Here is a 19345-nt window from a genome sequence, read left to right on the forward strand (position 1 = left end):
CTTCCTAGGTTGCTTCTCTCCTTGATGAGTTGGAATAGAACGGAGCTGGAAGGGACCATGGAGGTCTTCTAGTCCAACGCCCTGCTCAAGCAGGAGAGCCTATACCAGGGGTAGGCAACCTCGGCTCTTTTTATGACTCATGGACTTCAACTCCCAGAATTCCTGAGTCAGCATAGCATAGCTGTCTCGGGAATTCTGGGAGTTGAAGTCCATGAGTCATAAAAGAGCCGAGGTTGCCTACCCCTAGACCATTTCAGACAAGCGACTGTCCAGTCTCTTCTTAAAAACCTCCAGTGTTGGAACATCCACAGCTTCTGGAGGCAGGTTGTTCTCATGGTCAGGAAGTTTCTCCTTACTTCCAGGTTGCTATGCGTTTCCATCCATTGCTTGTCCTGCCTTCGGGCGCTTTGGAGAACAGCTTGACTCCCTCTTCTTTGGGGCGGCCCCTGAGATATTGCAAGGCTGCTATCAGGTCCCCCCTCGTCTTTCTCTTCGCTGAACTAGACATCCCCAATTCCAGCAGCCGTTCTTTATGTTTCAGCCTCCAGTCCCATGATAGTCTTTGTTGGAAGGACTAGATGATGACCTCCAAGGTCCCTTCCAGTCCCGATTCTGCTCTATGAACATCTAACCCAGGGGTGTCAAACTCAATTTCATTGAGGGCCACATCAGCATTGTGGTTGCCCTCAGGGGGCTGGGTGGGTATGTCCAGGGTGGGCACGGCCTGCTGGGTGGGCATGGCTGGAGTATGGCCTACTGGGTGGGCATGGCCAGCTCTACATCATTGGCATCAAGGGTGCCTATGGGGGCCCGGGCAGGAGTGGGACAGATCTGAGGGTCTCTGGCAGGAGGAGGGTCTCTGGGCCAGGGCCAAGGCAGCGGGGGCCGTTCCCTCACTGTTTCCAGGATGGCTTCGCGGGCCGCATGAAACCACTTCGCGGGCTGGATCTGACCCCCGGGCCTTGTGTTTGACATGTCTGATCTAACCCATTTAATGGGGCACAAGCTTTGAAAAGCTGGTAGCAAGGAATCGTCTTAATCTCCACCACACTGCCCCACATCCCAAACCCCCAACGTGGTGGAGCAGTGGGCTAATGCCTGCAATTAGTGCAGGTTCGAGTCCCACCAGGCTCAAGGTTGACTCAGCACTTCCATCCTTCCCAGGTAGGTAAAATGAGGACCCAGATTGTTGGAGGGCAATTAAGCTGACTTTGTAATAATGCCGCTTGGGGGGGGGGGGCGGAAAGCCCTAATAAGCAGGCATATACATAGAATGAGGGCTACCGCTAAGCACATTTAATTTGTGCTTAGATTGTAAGCCGCCCTGAGTCTTCGGAGAAGGGCGGGATATAAATGGGATTTTTTTTTTTAAAAAAAAAATCCTTCATCCCCACCCGGTGTTTTTCCCCACTCCATTTCCACCTCTGTTGTCACCTGATTGGGCCCCCACCCCCGACGTCTTTTCCTCCTAACGCCAGCTCTCGAGACGTTTCGACAGAAAGAGGAAACCCGATCAGATATCTTACATTTATTATTCCAGTGGTTCTAAATACATTGATTTGCATTAACGATATCTATTAGCTAAGAGGCTGTCCGGTCTAGAAAGCCTCAAATCCTCTCAAATTCCCCCCCCCCCACACACACACCAGATAATGACTTTGTTCATCCTTCCGCCTCTCGTCTCACCCTTTCCCACCAAACCAAACCCACCCCCTCCTCTTCCTCCTCTTCCAAAATTTGCTTACGATTTCACCAAGACGAAGAAAAAAAAAAACCTGGCCATTTCTCTCCCCCCACCCCCCACCTCACTTGCCTCCGTGATGTCCAATAAATATGGAGATGAGCTGTCTTTCGGGCGCGTTTAAATGGAAGCGTTATTTTTCTCAAAAGTTAACCACGGGGCCGAGTGGATTTTGCTGGCGTCTTAAAATGAAAAGAAACCCTTTCCAAGGCTTGGGGGGGGGGGAAGAGGCGTGGGACCGTTTTCCCGTTGATTGGGAAGGGGGAAAAAAAAAAGGAAACAGCCGCCCTTCTCAGCCACAAGCACATCTAACCACGTTTTTCATGTTGTTATTTTTTTTTTTTACACTGGTTAAAAGTTCATTTCGTAGCCCACAACAGCCGTTTTTAAAATTTATTCTGGTTTTTTGTTTTGTAAGATCTGGTGCGGCATTCTTTCATTTCGATCGGTTGGTTTTTACAATTTATCCAGGAAGTTATCGAGCGCGGGAATGCCCTCTTTCAGCCCCTTGCGTTTACGTGTCTCGGTCACCACTTGAGAGGGCCGGCTGGCGCTGTCGAAAGGATCCCCGGGCAGAATCTGCCAGTGGTCGAACACGCACTGCGGGAAAGCCTGGCCTCCGGTGTTCGATCTCAAGTCGGCCGTGAAACCTAAAAAAAGGCAGAAAGGCGTCACAGGGAGGGGCGTGAAAGCAAGAAACGAGTTCACATTTTAGAAAAGCGGAGGGATTTTTTTCTCAGGCCATGAGCCTTCCTATTCGGGTGCTTCCAACTCAAGTCGTTGACTTAGCAATAGCGCTTAAGACTTATATGCCGCTTTACAGCCCTCTCTAAGCGGTTTACAGAGTCAGCGTCTTGGCCCCCAACAATCTGGGTCCTCCCTTTTACCGACCTCGGAAGGATGGAAGGCTGAGTCAACCCTGAGCCGGTCAGGATCGAACTGGCGGCAGGGAGCAGAGTTAGCCTGCAATGCTGCATTCTAACCACTGCGCCACCAGGGTTCTTGAGAGAGAGAAAGAGAGCGAGAAAGAGACAGACAGATGGATAGAGACAAGAGACCATCAGAAGACAGAAAGATAGACAAGACATAGAGATACGATAGATGAGTTAGCAATAGCACTTAAGACTTATATAATGCTTCACGGTGCTTTAGAACCCTCTCTTAAGCAGTTTACAGTCAGCTTATTGCCCCCCCCCTCAAAACAATCTGGGTCCACATTTGACCGACCTCGAAAGGACGGAAGGTTGTGTCAACCCTGAGCCGGTCAGGATCGAGCTGCTGGCAGGGAGCAGAGTTAGCCTGCAAAATTACATTCCAACCACTGCGCCACCAGAGCGAGAGAGATGGACAGAGACAGATATAGAGAGATATGATCGATAGATGAGTTAACAATAGAACTTAAGATTTATATACCGCTTCACATGGCTTTACAGCCCTCTCTTAAGCGGTTTACAGGCTCAGCAATATTTGCCCCCAACAATCTGGGTTCTCATTTTACCGACCTCGGAAGGATGGAAGGCTGAGTCCACCCTGAGCTGGTGAGACTCGAACTGCCGACAGCCAGCAGAAGTAGCCTGCAGTACGGCACTCTTAACCACTGCGCCACCACAGCTCTTACAACCACAATTGTGGCATTTACAATCACAGTTCAGCCAAAAATTCCCATTGCTATGTAGAGCAGTTGTGCCACATGACTCTGGGACACCGAAATTGTCACAAGGATGTGCCAATGGCCAGGCATTACTGAATTTTGATCCCAGGACCACAGGAATGCTGCGACGGTTAAGCGTGAATACCGCTCGCAAGTCACTTTTTCAGTGCCAAATGAATGGTTGTTAAGTTGGGGATTGCCTGTTATTTGCGTCTCTCTGAAACATCCAAGCTCGATGGCTCACAAGCTGTGGTTCGTTGGACCCCTGCAGGGGCCGCAATGAGGATCCACAAAGGCTTGAAGTACCGTGGCCACAAAAGGTATTCGAAGGGGGTCCGAGCTAAAGAGAGGGAGGAACTTCTGAGCCCAGACGGGGAAGATTTACACTTACCAAAAGATTCATTCACAGGCAGGTAGGCCTTGACCACAAACATGGGGGTTCCAGCAACCTGGGACTCTTCGAAGACGTGACCTCGTTTCCTGTTCAGCACACCGTAAATGCCGCCCACCACTTGTTCGGGGCACTGGGAGAAATGAAAGCAAGCAGCAGTCTGGTGAGGTAGGGGAGAAACCTCCGGGCCTTTCCCAACTCATCCCGCCTCCTCCCTCCACGCCTACCTGGATCTCCACCAGGTAGATCGGCTCCATCAGGCGGGGCTGGGCCGTCAGCATGCAGGCGTAGAGGCACCGCCGGGCCGTGGGGATGATCTGGCCGCCGCCGCGGTGGATGGCGTCGGCGTGCAGGGTGACGTCGTGCACATCAAAGCGGACGCCCCGCAGGTTCTCCTCGCAGAGGGCCCCCTGAAGAGAGTGAAAGAGGAGTGTCGGCACGCACAATCCAGATGGCAAGGTGCTTGTGCATTTGCAGTGAAGGAAATGGGAGGGCAGTGGCTCAAGCAGTGAGAACACAAGCCCGCGTTCGAGACCCAAGTGCCACTATGGGACGGGGCGAGCTCCTGTCCTTCGCTCCAGCTCCTGCACACCTACTGTATTTTCCCCAAAATAAGACTGGGACTTATATTAATTTTTGCTCCAAAAGACCCATTAGGGCAGGAGTATCAAACTGCCGGCCCACGGGCCGGATGCATCATCCAGAAGCCGCGCCCACCCCATTGCCAGCAATGGCAAAAACATCCCGATACGTTGCGTGATGTCACATGACAGTACTAAAAGTGTCCGTCTTGCTGACGATCTTAACTAGGGCTTATTTTTGGGATAGGGCTTATATTATATTATTATATTCGCATCCCACCAGGCTCAAGGTTGACTCAGCCTTCCATCCTTCCGAGGTAGGTAAAATGAGGACCCAGATTGTTGGGGGCAATTAAGCTGACTTTGTAATAATGCCGCTTGGGGTGTGTGTGAAAGCCCTAATAAGCAGGCATATACATAGAATGAAGGCTACTGCTAAGCTTGTAAGCCGCCCTGAGTCTTCGGAGAAGGGCGGGATATAAATGGAATTAAAATGAAAATAAATAAAAAATCACAAGCATCCTTAAAAATCATGTCAGGGCTTATTTTCCAGGAAATGGGGTAGCAGTTGGAAAGCAGACAACCGCAACTTGGTGGGAACCACTTCAGTGTGCAACAGGGACGTTAAGTTAGGCAAAAGTGATGTCACCACCTAATCCAGGGGTCTTCAAACTCGGCCCTTTGATGACTCGTGGACTTCAACTCCCAGGATTCCTCAGCCAGCATGCCTGGCTGAGGAATTCTGGGAGTTGAAGTCCACGAGTCACCAAAGGGCCGAGTTTGAAGACCACTGACCTAATCCCTTTAACCCGGAAGCGCCTCAGTGCTTCCGACATGAAAGCAGCAGTAAAGGGGGAGGGGAGGGTTTTAGGAACAGAATCTCAAAAGCTGGATGGGTCTTCCACAAGCCCATGTAAACAGGGCCCCTCTCCTCTTTTTTTTTAAAGGTGCCTAAATTAGGGCATTGGTCCAGGGTATTTGGGGAGCTAGCTCACCCCAATGGGCACAGCCTTCCCCATTCATTCCCCGTTGAAGGAATTCCAACTGGCAGGCCAAGCAGTTTTTCTCCCGTTGCACTCAACCTGTGGAACGTTCTGCCACTGGAGGTGAAAACTCCTATCCTTTTGGAAGGACATTCAAAACCTGGTTCGGCAAGTTGCTCTGGATTTTCTCCTCGCTATATCCAGGTACTGCCACGTCGACCATCCCAGGAATTTTTGTCTTTTGTTATAGAGAATTGTTAAGTCTGGGGCGTTACGTAGCAGGCCTGTTTCAATTCTAAAGTCCCAGAGCAATTTAGCTTCTTCAATTGCCCTTCGTCTACTTTTCATTATTATAGTTGGCTGCAGAGTCAGCCAGATGTTCCTAGGGGATGAGGTATTGTCTTCCTATTGAGTCCTTCTCAAGGACCTAGGATAGGCAGGTGTGGTTGTTTTGATAGTATTTAAAGGTCTCGTCTCAGGATGTCAGCTGTTCCACGTCAAGCTGTCTTTTGCAAATTGACTTGATGGGGAATTTGCCCATGCCGATGGTGTTCAAGGGATGGTCCAGTTGTTTTGGGATTGCAGCCAAGGCACTATTACTATTAGGACTACTTTTGATTTCTTTTGCCACAGTCGTTCTATTTCTATTTGCAGGTCTTCATATTTATTATGAGTAAGAATAGTAATAGGAAAAGGAACAGGAACAAGACTAGACTGGACCAGACTAAACAGAGTTGAAAGGGGCCTTGGAGGTCTTCTAGTCCAACCCCCTGCCCAGGCAGAAAACCCATTTCAGACAAATGGTTGAGCAATTAAACTTATAGCTGAATTCTGCCATGCTCTGTTACTATTTTTTGAGTAAGCTTCAGGAAATTGGGTTGATGTGGTAGGCTTATACTCTCTGTAAGTGGGGCAAAAGACCTTCATCGAACTGTGACTGTGGGGCCGAAAAACAAACTAGCCAACATATAGCGTCAGAGTGCCAAAATGGAGCCTCTAATGGAGAGACTGCCGATTTCCTGGCTGTGACAAAGGAAGCAAAAGCTATCTGTAATCTAGGCATTTGTTTATAATATTTTAATTTCATATTTTGTATTTTAATCTCTTTTGTGTCTTTACTGAGATGTGATGTGAATGTGCCATACGATAAAATAATAAATGTCGAAGGAGCAACCTGACTCAATGTCACACGGGCCTCCGTTTGAACCTCTAGGTAGGAACGATCCTTAACTCCATTCGCTGAGAAAGGTGGACTTTACTAGACGTCAAGCGAATTACAGCACTCGACTTTTAGCAAACTGCACCTTTCTCAATAAATGGGAGTTATAAAGGATTGTGGGAGATGGAAAATATAGCCCCTTCCTCACGTAACAAGATGAGACTGGAGCAAACCTGAAATAGGCCCCATAATAGTGATTTAAAGCAAAGCTTTAATTCGAACTCTACATTTGTTTCACAATACGGACGTACTATTTGTAATCTGCTGAGCTTTGGGCAATATGAAATTGCAAAGTAGATAGGTGTATGTATATTTGGAACATGAGTATTGTGACCGTGGGAAGAGAGGAACTGAAAGTAAGAAATATAAATGGAATTAAAATAAATAAAATAAAAATAAAAAATGGATGGAGGTTTCAGATATGCACGGGTGCATGTGGAAAGTGCTGGTCGGCACGAAAGAACAAGGAACTGATTTTGGAAGATAACGACTACCTATCGTTAGAAGAAAGGTATAAAAATGTTAGTTTGAGTCTTGCTCAGGGCCATTGACCTATAAGCTGTCCTTTTGGAATTTGATATGCCATATGATCCTCATTGCACGAAACGCTGTTACCTTCCCACCGGAGTGGTCCCTATTTTTCTACTTGCATTTTTACGTGCTTTCGAACTGCTAGGTGGGCAGAAGCTGGGACGAGTAACAGGCGCTCACTCTGTTATGCGGCACTCGGGATTCGACCCGCCAAACTGCCGACCTTCTGATCGACAAGCTCAGCGTCCTAACCCACTGAGCCACCGCGTCTAGTCATGCCGGCCACATGACCACGGAGACGTCCTCGGACAAGCGCTGGCTCTTCGGCTATGAAACGGAGATGAGCACCGGCCCCTAGAGTCGGAAACGACTAGCACGCATGTGCGGGGGAACCTTTACCTTTACTTATGATCCTCATTGCAATGGGTTGTTAATGTAAGCGATGTTGTGTTATTGTGCTTGCTACGTTCCAAATCATTAGCAAAATAAGCCCCTGAATCTTAAAAGTAAGAGTTACTGTTTTGTGTTGCTGTTTTCCCACAACAGGATTGTCCTTACTCAAGAGGTTCAAACAGAGGCATGTCCGACGCTCATCTTACAGCTCAGCCACCGGAGCCAGACTCACCTCCTTTGTGGCCCACTGGAAGCCGGCCACCACGCTGTCCTTGATTTCGTTCAGGTACTGCACCCCCTTGGTGATATCAGTCAGGATGTTGGGACCAGTCCCGTCAGGGCCGAAGCACCAGATCTTACGGGCTTCAGCCACGTCCCACTCATACTTCTCGGCCAGGTACCGGGCCCGCTGCTTCAGCTCCTGGCGGGCCGAGACATCCCCTTTGTCGATGTCTTCAGCCAGGCCATCCGGGAAGGGGCGGGCTTTCATGTACAGACGGTTGTGTTTGTTGGGAGACTTGGAAAGACACAACGTCCCCGACTCCTCACTAACGGTCTCTCGGTAAGACACGACTGGATCGGATTTCTGCCAAGAACAATCAAAGGATGAGGGAACGGACGTTTTGAAAGGAGTTATCCTGTTAGCGACACCCAGCAGGCATCGAACAGCAAATTACACCGAAGAGGCTGGGGGGGGGGGGGGTTCTGCAGCTGTTTCTCTCTGCGCTGCTATGTCCAACAGGAGAAATGCATTCTAGGTCACTTCAACTGAAGAGTATCATCTTATATAGGGCAGGGGTCTTCAAACGTGGCCCTTTGATGACTTGTGGACTTCAACTCTCAGAATTCTGGGAGCTGAAGTCCACAAGTCATCAAAGGGCGACGTTTGAAGACCCCTGTTATAGGTCTTGGGAAATGTGACTTTTCTTCCAGCACCAGCCCTAAGATCAAGTTGATTTCAACCCTGCTGGGATTTTGTCCAGCGCTAAAGACCTGGATACGAGATATTTCTGGGATTTCTGTGACTCCACAGTTCAATCCTGAGCTATAAATATTAGATATAGATAGATAAGATAGATATGGATAGACAGATAATTAAGGATGGATATAGATACAGATGGATAGATAGATAAACTTTGTCATTTTTTTTTACTGTGGGTATGCTGGCACACATTAAAAATGAAATTCTGCTGCCTGCTCTCCAAACTGCACACATACACAGCACACATATAAACATGCTATATACCACATACGTATACACCTACACCCTTACATATACAGTAAATACATATAAATATTAATCCCTGTCCATCTCGAACACACAGCGGAAAGAGGAAGCTTGAGAGTTCACAAGGTGGATGCTATGTATGGGATGAAACTTGACTGAATCTGGATGTTCTGCTTTGGATACCACGAAGGGTCCCCCCCCCAAAAAAGCAGGTAACTAGGAAAACAGGTCGTGAAGAGGATGCATAGCATCCCCAGACAATATTCTCATCTTCTTATTGATATTGATTTCATAAAGAAAGAGAGCGGATACAAATAGCTACCTTGATGGGAATGCAGGCATGATCTTCCTCCAGATCCTTCAGACAGATCTCCAAATGCAGTTCTCCGGCTCCGGCTATGATGTGCTCTCCAGATTCCTCAATGATACACTAACATACAGAGGAAGCGGGAGGAAAATCGATAATTCGTCAATCCCCTTCCTAACACCAAGGCCCACCCCAACTCCACTTCTGTCAAGTTTCCGACGTATGGGCTTTTCAAGTGACTCTTGAGGCACTGTTTACCTTAAAAGTCCTTTATTTAGCCTAATACACCAGCAAAGCCTTGCTCGAAGGAAGCTGGAATCTGAAATCTCCGCCCCCTTGCACAATATATTAAAACACAATTCTCCACCTTTCTAATTTTGTCATTCATCACATTCTCCAGTTAATTGAAAGAATCAGTTCCCCTTCCCTTAGAAAACCCAAGTTCTTATCTTCTTTAATTTCAGATGGCCTTGAGGCACAATCCTCCTCCTCCCTCCTCCCAACCTTAATCCAATCTCTTAACGCAATACACAAGTTTTAATGTATGAAATGGCTACTTCTTCATCTCTGTCAAGCAAGAACATTCGATGTTAGCAGCGTTGACAACTTCCTTGGCACCAGACTAGGCCAGAAGGAACCAGCCTGTTGGGCCTGTGTTGCCTTCTTGCGTTCAGAGGCTGCCTCCACTTTTTTCATCCCCTTCGGAATTAATAGTGGGACCCTTGCACATCTTCAACTAATGCCTATCTGCTTAGTGACCATTTGAAGTTACAACGGCACTGAAAACAAAGACAGCCGTTCAAGCCCGTCATCAGGGCAGCATCCCTTGGTCGTGTGATCAGAATTCAGTTGCTTGGCAAACCGGCATGTATTTTACCACGGCTGCGGCATGCTGAGGTCACGTGATCTCAGCACTTACAGCCTTCCCAGCTAGCTTCCGACAAACTTAAGTAACCGGGGGGAAAAGGCCAGATCCACTTAGTGACCGCACGATTCACTTTTAACGACCGCAGCGATTCGCGTTAAGAACCGGGGCACAAAAAGGTGGCAAAATGCGGCACGCCTCGCTTTCTTGAGCTGCCTTGTTTTAGAGCTTACCGCTTGCTTCTGCCATAGGAACAGAAATTGTGGCCGTTAAATCGAGGGCTTATTGAGCAAACCCCCTGGGTTCAAAGATGCAGAAGATAATAACAATAAGCTGGAAGGGACCTTGGAGGTCACCTAGTCCAACCCCCTGCTCAGGCAGGAAACCCTGTACCATTTCGGACAAGTGGCTGTCTAGTCTCTTCTTAAAAACTTCCAGTGATGGAGCATTCACCGCTACTGGAGGCAGGTAGTTCCACTGGTTAACTGTTCTCACTCTCAGGAAGCTTCTCCTTATATTCTAGGTTGCTTCTCTCCTTGGTTAGCACTTTGGAGAATAGCTTGACTCCCTCTTCTTTGGGGCAGCCCCTAAGATATTTGAAGACTGCTATCCTGTCACCCCTGGTCCTCTTCATTAAACTAAACCAGGGATAGGCAACCTTGGCCCTTTTATGACTCGTGGACCTCAACTCCCAGAACTCCTGAGCCAGCCACGCTGAGGGGAAAGGGAGAGATTTCCAAGCTGAGCCATACTGGCTCAGGAATTCTGGGAGTTGAAGTCCACTAGTCATAAAAGAGCCAAGGTTGCCTACTCCTGCACTAGGTAAAGGTTCCCCCGCACATGCGTGCTAGTCGTTTCCGACTCTAGGGGCCGGTGCTCATCTCCGTTTCAAAGCCGAAGAGCCAGCGCTTGTCCGAGGACGTCTCCGTGGTCATGTGGCCAGCATGACTAGACGCCAAAGGCGCACGGAACGCTGTTACCTTCCCACCGGAGTGGTCCCTATTTTTCTACTTGCATTTTTACGTGCTTTCAAACTGCTCGGTTGGCAGAAGCTGGGACGAGTAACAGGCGCTCACTCTGAACTAGACATACCCAATTCCAGGAACCGTTCTTTTTTATGTCTTAGCCCCCAGTCCCCTGATCCTCTTTGCTGCTCTTCTCTGCGCTCTTTCTAGAGCCTCCATGTCTCAACAGGCTAAGGGGAGGTTTGCCGGTGATCCAACGCCTCACCTGCACCATGGGGTCGGACTTGGCCAACCTCTTCAAGCCCTCAACCAGTTTGGGCAGGTCGGCTGGGTTCTTGGCCTCCACGGCCACCCGCACCACGGGGCTGACGCTGAACTTCATGACGCGCATGTTGTGGGCATGCTCAAAGGTGGTGATGGTGCCCGTCTTGATCAGGAACTGGTCGACGCCAACCAGGCCCACAATGTTACCGCAAGGCACGTCTTCAATGGGCTCCACGTAGCGGCCCATCATGAGGATGGTTCTGGACGGAGGGAAGGGAGGAGGAGACAGGGTGATCCACAGTCCAGGTGCTAGAGAAAGGAGCCTCAAGGAATGGGGGGGGGGTTTTCTCCTGGCACCCATAACCACCCCTAGCTGGGGGAAAGCTAAGGGCCAGCGGTTTCTGGCAGAAGGAGCCTGGAGTTAGGGAGGTGTCTGAAATTATAATTCCCTCCTACTTCTAAATACCGACCAAGTCCATATTTACTATGTAAAATTGGGTTTTCTTCTCTTTTCCCCCCACAACCCTGTGAGGTGGGATAAGCCAAGAGTGATTGGTCCAAAATCTCCCAGCTAGGGAGGGACTCGAACTCACCATCTTTTGGTGACTGGCCCCAAAGCCACCGGCCGACTTTCATGCCTAAGGCAGAACTAGAACTCACCGTCTCCTAGTGACTGGCCCCAAGCTTACCCAGCCAGCTTTCTTGGCTAAGACAGAACTAGAACTCAACTGTCTCCTGGTGATTGGCCCAAAGTCACCCAGCCGACTTTCATGCTTAAGGCAGAACTAGAACTCACCGTCTCCTGGTGATTGGCCCAAAGTCACCCAGCCGACTTTCATGCTTAAGGCAGAACTAGAACGCACCGTCTCCTGGTGATTGGCCCAAAGTCACCCAGCCGACTTTCATGCTTAAGGCAGAACTAGAACTCACCATCTCCTGGTGATTGGCCCAAAGTCACCCAGCCGACTTTCATGCTTAAGGCAGAACTAGAACTCACCGTCTCCTGGTGATTGGCCCAAAGTCACCCAGCCGACTTTCATGCTTAAGGCAGAACTAGAACGCACTGTCTCCTGGTGATTGGCCCAGTCACCCAGCAGGCTTTCTTGGCTAAGGCTGGACTAGAACTCACTGTCTCCTGGCTTAGTGCCTTAAGCCAGTAGGCCCAACGCCTAACCCCCAAGTATTCAGATTTCACAGAGAAAGAAGGAAAGAATAAAAGGCATTTCCCCCCCCTCCACACTGCCAGCCCCCTACCCCGTCCCACTGCAAGGCTGACCTCTGGATTGGCTTCAGGTAGAGATCTTCTTTCTTCCCTGGCGTGTAGTTTGGCCCCATGATTCTGCACTTGAGGCCAGTGGAGACAACCCCCGAGAACACACGGCCGAAGGCGTAGAAACGGCCCTTGTCGGAGGTGGGCACCATCTTGGAGATGTACATCATCAGGGGTCCTTTGGGGTCACAATTCTTAATGCCTGGAGAGGGGAGAGAGAATGGAATAACGAATGGAGTGGAACAGAACACCACATGGAATAAATATGGAATACAATAGAATATATGGAATTGAAGAACAGAATAGGAGAGAGAACAGAACAGAACAGAACAGAATAGAATAAATGGAATGGAAGAATGGAATAGGAATAGGAATAAGAAAGAATAAGAATAAGAATAGAATAGAATAAGATAAGGAAAAAGGGACGCGCTGGCTCAGTGAGCTTGTCGATTAGAAGATCGGCATTTTGGCGGGTCGAATCCCGAGTGCCGCGTAACAGAGTGAGCGCCTGTTACTCGTCCCAGCTTCTGCCAACCTAGCAGTTCGAAAGCACGTAAAAATGCAAGGAGAAAAATAGGGACCACTCCGGTGGGAAGGTAACAGCGTTCCGTGCGCCTTTGGCGTCTAGTCATGCCGGCCACATGACCACGGAGACGTCCTCGGACAAGCGCTGGCTCTTCGTCTTTGAAACGGAGATGAGCACCAGCCCCTAGAGTCGGAAATGACTAGCACGCATGTGCGGGGGAACCTTTACCTTAAGATAAGGAATGGAATGGAATAGAGAATGAACAGAACAGAACAGAACAGAATAGGAATAGAATAGAATAGAACAGAATAACAGAGTCAGAAGGGACCTTGGAGGCCTTCTAGTCCAACCCCCTGCTCAGGCAGGAAATCTTATACAATGAACAAAGAAGACGCTCGTGTTTCCTGTGGAATCTCCTCTGGGGGGGCAGGGAGAAGGGAGGGGAGGGAATCTGGGAGAAGGTCCACCTACCCATGGCGGCCTCATCATCGGGGGGCCCTTCATAGAGCAGCTCGCACCGGTACTTCTGAGCGGTGACCGGAGAAGGCAGATGGATGGTGATCATTTGAAGCAAGGCTTCCCCTGCTGGGAGCCAGCGTCTCATCACAGCCTGCCGGGATTTGGGGGGGGGGGGGGGGGACAAAGAAAGGAAAGAAACAATTGAGCCAAAAATTGTGAGTCCTTTGTAGGAAAAAATATATATAAAAACTTGGGACGTTCAGCCCCCTACAACGCTCAAACCAAAACCAGACGGCCTTTTTTTCTGGGGTCGTTGTTCACAGTTGCTAAGTTGGGTCCGACTCTTCACGAGCCTGTGGACCACAGCACACCGGCCCCCACCCTGCTCCACCCCGCCCTCCAATTTCCTGTTCATTGCGTGAACGACGCTATCCATCCGTTTCATCTTCTGCTCTCCCTCTCTCCTTTCACCTTCTTGTCTTCCCCCAACACCACCAGGGCTCTTCTCCAAGGACTCGCCTCTTCTCGTCAGGTGGGCCAGGTATTTGGGAGCTCCAGCTTCAGGATCTGTCCCTTCCAGAGGAGGGTCGGGGTTGATTTCGTTCGGGATTGGCTGACTGGACCTCCTTGCAGCCCAAGGGACTCTCAAAGAAGGAGCCTTTCCCCTCCCCCAACAAAGGCAGCTTTGAGAAGCTTCCAACTAGGGTGTGTCGACCGGTGAGTTTCCATCAGGAGAGACTTGGAAGGGACCTTACGAGGTCTTCTAGTCCAACCCCCTGCTCTCAGGCCAGACACCCTAGACCAGTGACGGCGAACCTTTTAGAGACCGAGTGCCCAAACTGCAACCCAAAACCCACTTATGTATCGTCAGGTGCCGGGTGGGCGTGGCCCATTGGGTGGGCGTGGCTGCCGTGGTAACGGCAGACTGGGTGGGAATTAAGAAGTTCAATCAATCAATTCCAACTTTGCGAGATCTTTTGTTTTTCCCCGCGAGTTGAAATTGATTGATTGAACCTTTTTTTTTTTTTTGGCACACAGCAGCGGAGGCCTAAAGCGAAAAGGTTTTATAAAACCCAGCTGAAGGCCTAAGACTGGGGCGATGGGGCGCGTGCCCACAGAGAGGGCTCTGCGTGCCACCTGCGGCACCCGTGCCATAGGTTCACCACCATGGCCCTATACCATTTTGGACAAATGGCTGTCCGGTCTCTTCTTAAAAACCTGCAGTGTTGGAGCATTCAGAGCTTCTGGAGGCAGCTTGTTCCACTGGTTAACTGTTCCAACTGTCAGGAAGTTTCTCCTTAGTTCCAGGTTGCTTCTCTCCTTGATTAGCTTCCATCCGTTGCTTCTTGTCCTGCCTTCAGGCGCTTTAGAGAATAAGTTGACCCCCCTTCCTCTTTCTGGCAGCCCCTCAAATCCTGGAAGACTGCTACCGTATCACCCCTAGTCCTTCTTTTCTCGAGGCTGGCTATACCCAATTCCTGCAACCGTTCTTCACTCAGTCTCCAGGCCCTTAATCATCTTACTCTTCTTTGCACTTTTATTTCCACACACACACACAAAATCTCAACAACTTTTCTGCAATGTGGTGACCAAAACTGGACGCAGGTATTCCAGGGGTGGCGTTACTAAAACTTTATAAAGCGGTACTAATACTTCTGGGGAAGAAATGGAGGTAGTGACAGATTTTATTTTCCTGGGCTCCAAGATGGGGACTGTAGCCAAGAAATTAAAAGACGCTTGCTCCTGGGGAGGAAAGCCATGGCAAATCTAGACAGCACACTAAAAAGCAGAGACATCACCCTGTCAACAAAAGTGCGTATAGTCAAGGCTATGGTCTTCCCAGTTGCAATGTATGGCTGTGAAAGTTGGACCATAAGAAAGGCTGAGCGCCAAAGAATTGAGGCCTTTGAACTCTGGTGCTGGAGAAGACTCCTGCGAGTCCCTTGGACTGCAAGGCGATCAAACCGGTCAGTCCTAGAGGAGATCAACCCTGACTGCTCTTTAGAAGGCCAGATCCTGAAGCTAAAACTCAAATACTTTGGCCACCTAATGAGAAGGAAGGACTCACTGGAGAAGAGCCTAATGCTGGGAAAGGTTGAGGGCAAGAGAAGAAGGGGACGACAGAGAATGAGGTGGCTGGATGGAGTCACTGAAGCAGGAGGCGTGAGCCTCAATGGACTCCAGAAGATGGTAGAGGACAGGAAGGCCTGGAGGAACGTAGTCCATGGGGTGGCGATGGGTCGGACACGACTTCGCAGCTAAGAACAACAATACTTCACCTGATTTTGATTCTATGCCTCTGATTATACAACCAAGGACTGTTATCGGCTTTTTTGGCTCAAGCAGTTGATGCCCAAGGGGGGGGGGGTCGGGCTGGTGGTGGGTTGAGTTGCAGAGAACGAGGAACGAGGAATGTTTTTTTTCTGAAAGGGGGAACAAAGAGTGGCAATTCCCTACCCCCACCCCCACCCCCTTGCCCTGTCCATCTCATTAAATCACTCGGGGTTCCCTGTACGTTTTCCTTGAAGAAGGAAAAAAAAAAGACACGGCCCATTCTGAACGGAACGTGTAGATTTGTGCCAGGCTTGTTTTCAGACTAAATTAAGTTTGCTTCCTTTCGCACCCGCCCCGCTTCCCTTCCTGCCTCTCCCCCCACCCGGGTGCCCGTTTGGGCCTCACCTTCAGCAGAGGCTTGCCTTCCTTCCCTTTGTCCTCGCTGTCCAGCTTAATGTCCAGCTTCTCAATCAGTTTGGCCGTTTCCTCCTTCTTGAAGTTCATGATGGCATCAAATACCTTCGGGGGGAAAAAACCGGGCCGGGCAACGGAAAGATCAAATCTCCGGCAAGGGACAGCGAGCAAAGAAGCGAGAGCGCGCTGCTGGCAATCCTGCCTTCCTTCTAACCCAGCGGTCCCCAACCTCGCCCCCCCCCCCGCCCCCTCCCCCCAGGGTCCTTGACCCAGTACCGGTCCACAACCTGTTGGGACCCGGGCCGCCCAAGAAGCAGGCGAGTGCACAAATGTGTGTGTGTGTGTGCGCAATGAAGCCATTCCCTTCGTCGCCGCCGGTCCGCAGAAACGCAAAGGCTGGGGACCTCCGCTTCTTACTCGCCAAATTTATCAAATTAGATGCCACCCTTCCAGGGTCAAACCCACCAGCCGTGCCAGCTAACTCAAGTGGAGGCTCCTCTGGCAGAGGCTAATGGGAGATGTAGTCCGCCACAGCCAGATGGCAACAGACAGGGGAAGGCTCAGCTAGCTATATAGGTCAGGTTAGGTCCCTGACTTATGGCTGTGAACACAGGGTTGCAAGGGTTAAGTCATGGCGATAAAGGAGCAGGCCACCAGCTGGCCAGGCCCAATTTTATGACTTCTGGGGTAGCCGTTAAGAGACCGCAATGTCATTAAACAAACCTATTTTCTTCCAACAGGTTTGTTTTTTTCCTGGCTGGGAAACAAAATGCCAGAAACTGGCAAAAGACCCCCCCCAAAATTGGTGGTTGCACAACGCAGGATACTGCAAACGGTCTTAAATGTGAGCTGGTGGCCAGGGACCCAAATGCCATGATATGACCACAGTGTGTGTGTGTGTGTGCGCGCGTGTGTGTGTGTACAGCTACCACAACTATGGAACTGGGTCATAAACAGGTGTGGGAAGGCTTTTTTGTTAACTTCAGACAGTCCCAAAGTGACCAGTCATTGAGCGAGGACTACCTGGACACACAAAAGGGACCTATGAGAAAAATCTTGGGAGCCAAGCAGTACCCAAGCTGAATTAAATAAATATAAATTTTGCAGAGAAGCAGTGCCCAAGTTGAATTAAACAACGAATTAAATTTTGCAGAGAAGCAGTGCCCAAGTTGAACTAAATAAATTAAACTTTGCAGAGAAGCGGTAGCCAAGTTGAACTAAATAAATTAAATTTTGCAGAGAAGCAGTGCCCAAGTTGAACGAAACAAATTAAATTTTGCAGAGCAGTGCCCAAGTTGAATGAAACGAATTAAACTGTGCAGAGAAGCAGTGCCCAAGTTGAATTAAATAAATTAAATTTTGCCCAAGTTGAATTAAATAAATACAAAATTTGCAGAGAAGCAGTGCCTAAGTTGAATTAAGTAAATATAATTTTTTAAAGAGATTAACTACAAGGATCCCCCGTGGAGTCCAAAGGGCTCAATTCAGCCCAGAGAGATCTCTTCCCACCCCGCCCTGCTAACTTTCTAGACTCGTTCTGCTTTTGTGTCAGAACCAAGAATATTTCTTCAAGCATAAGACGTCAGGTCAAAGTGAAGAATTTTCTTTCGTCATCACGCACAGGCAGAGGAGAAGCAGGCAGCTCGAGCGCCGTAGTGGGTATAGTTTGGGGCTGGCCAAGGAAACTACCGGGGGGGGGGGGCGCTACCTTGAAGATGGGGTCTAGGATCAGCTGGCAGAAAGTCCTTGGCAGCTTCTTTCCATCGGGGCTGTTAGCAGCTTTGCTAAACTTGCCAGTGGCCGGGTCGAAGTATCTGTGGGAAAGGAGAAAAAGAGACAGAAATGATGAAGTTTTGTTGTCAAGACTCCCCCATTTTAAGTCAGATCCTCAAGGAGGAGTGGCAGAATCGGGGTGGTGGAAGTGTTAAAAGAGGACTTAGCCTGGAATCCCTAAGTAGCCACAAGCGAGGGAAGCCCCCAGCTCCCTTGAATGCTGTTTTGCCAGGGGTCTCCAAGCTTGGACACTTTTTATTGAAAAGTTTTAAAATACATTTTGTCTTTAACAATCCCCTCTCCCCCTCCCCTACCTATCCCTCCCTACCCCTACGCCCCCTTTCCCCCCTCCCCCCCCCACTTCCCAGAGCTAAGTACAGGGTATAAAAACAAAGAACAATCATAAACATCCATATGCTACCAACAATAAAATCTTAAATCTATCACTCTCTAGCTCATATAAGGTAACTACAAACAATACTAATATTTCATATAGGGGGAAAAAAAGAAAAAGAAAATAGAAAGGAAGACTTATTATTCAAATGCTAAGTGAAACTTTTTAGTCCCATATTTCTTCTGGATATATTCAATCCATTTTTTCCACTCCATAATATAGCGTTCTTGCGAGTGATCTTTCAAATAAGCCAAGATCTTTGCCATTTCTGCCAGGTCAGAAACCTTTAAAGTCCATTCCTCTATAGTCGGCAGTTCCTCCTTCTTCCAATACTGACCTATTAAAAGTCTTGCTGCCGTAATTAAATTCAACATCAGCTTAGTGTCCACAACAGTAGCTTCTGTAATTATACCCAACAAAAAAAATTGCGGACAAAACTTTATCTTTTGCTTGAAGATCTTCTGCATGTTCCACCAAATTTTTATCCAAAAAGCCTTAACCTTCTTACAAGTCCACCATATGTGAAAATATGTTGCATCTTCACCTCCACACCTCCAGCATTTTGGCTGATAGTTCGGATACATACTTGCAAGCTTTTTAGGATCTAAATGCCATCTATAAAACATTTTATAAAAATTCTCTCTTAAGTTTTGAGCTTGTGTAAAAGCTTGGACGCTTTTAAGACTTGTGGGCTTCAACTCCCAGAATTCCTCAGGAATTCTGGGAGTTGAAGTCCACGAGTCATCAAAGGGCTAAGTTTGAAGACCCCCTGGTTTAATTGAACCTTCAGGGGGTTTTCACTGTCATCCAGATTGGTTTTGCCCCTCTTTAGTTAAGCTCAATTTCGCAGTAACAATGAATCATACATTTATACAATTATACATCTTGCTTTCCCGACCCTTGTGGACTTCAACTCCCAGAATTCACCAGCCAGCCTTGCTGGCTGGCTGAATTCTGGGAGTTGAAGTCCACACGTCTTAAAAATTGGAAAACCTGTTAGATGTTTAGTGCCAGCCATTGGCAGTTCCCCAAAAGGGTCATCAGATGGAGGCAAAGAGGCTTCTTTGCTTCCACTGATGAGCCAAGGGTCTCGGACCCACAGCCCCATTGGTGAGA

At 48.9% G+C, this 19345-nt stretch overlaps 1 protein-coding gene across 1 annotated transcript in view; it reads right to left on the reverse strand.

Annotated features, from left to right (window-relative positions):
- Positions 1–1513: 1513 nt before the first annotated feature.
- EEF2 (eukaryotic translation elongation factor 2) overlaps positions 1514–19345 on the reverse strand; it is a 28621-nt gene continuing 10789 nt past the window's right edge. The window contains exons 6-15 of the mRNA XM_083363405.1: positions 17771–17876; positions 16054–16167; positions 13387–13525; positions 12396–12591; positions 11121–11379; positions 9041–9148; positions 7723–8076; positions 4011–4193; positions 3784–3916; positions 1514–2391 (exon numbers count right to left, since the gene is read on the reverse strand). Coding sequence (XP_083219531.1) covers positions 2198–2391; positions 3784–3916; positions 4011–4193; positions 7723–8076; positions 9041–9148; positions 11121–11379; positions 12396–12591; positions 13387–13525; positions 16054–16167; positions 17771–17876 — 1786 coding nt within the window. The 3' untranslated portion in view covers positions 1514–2197. The remainder of the gene's footprint in view (positions 2392–3783; positions 3917–4010; positions 4194–7722; positions 8077–9040; positions 9149–11120; positions 11380–12395; positions 12592–13386; positions 13526–16053; positions 16168–17770; positions 17877–19345) is intronic.

This window comes from Vipera ursinii (genome assembly GCF_947247035.1).
Source record: "Vipera ursinii genome assembly, chromosome: 1".
In the NCBI taxonomy this organism is placed as follows: Eukaryota; Metazoa; Chordata; class Lepidosauria; order Squamata; family Viperidae; genus Vipera; species Vipera ursinii.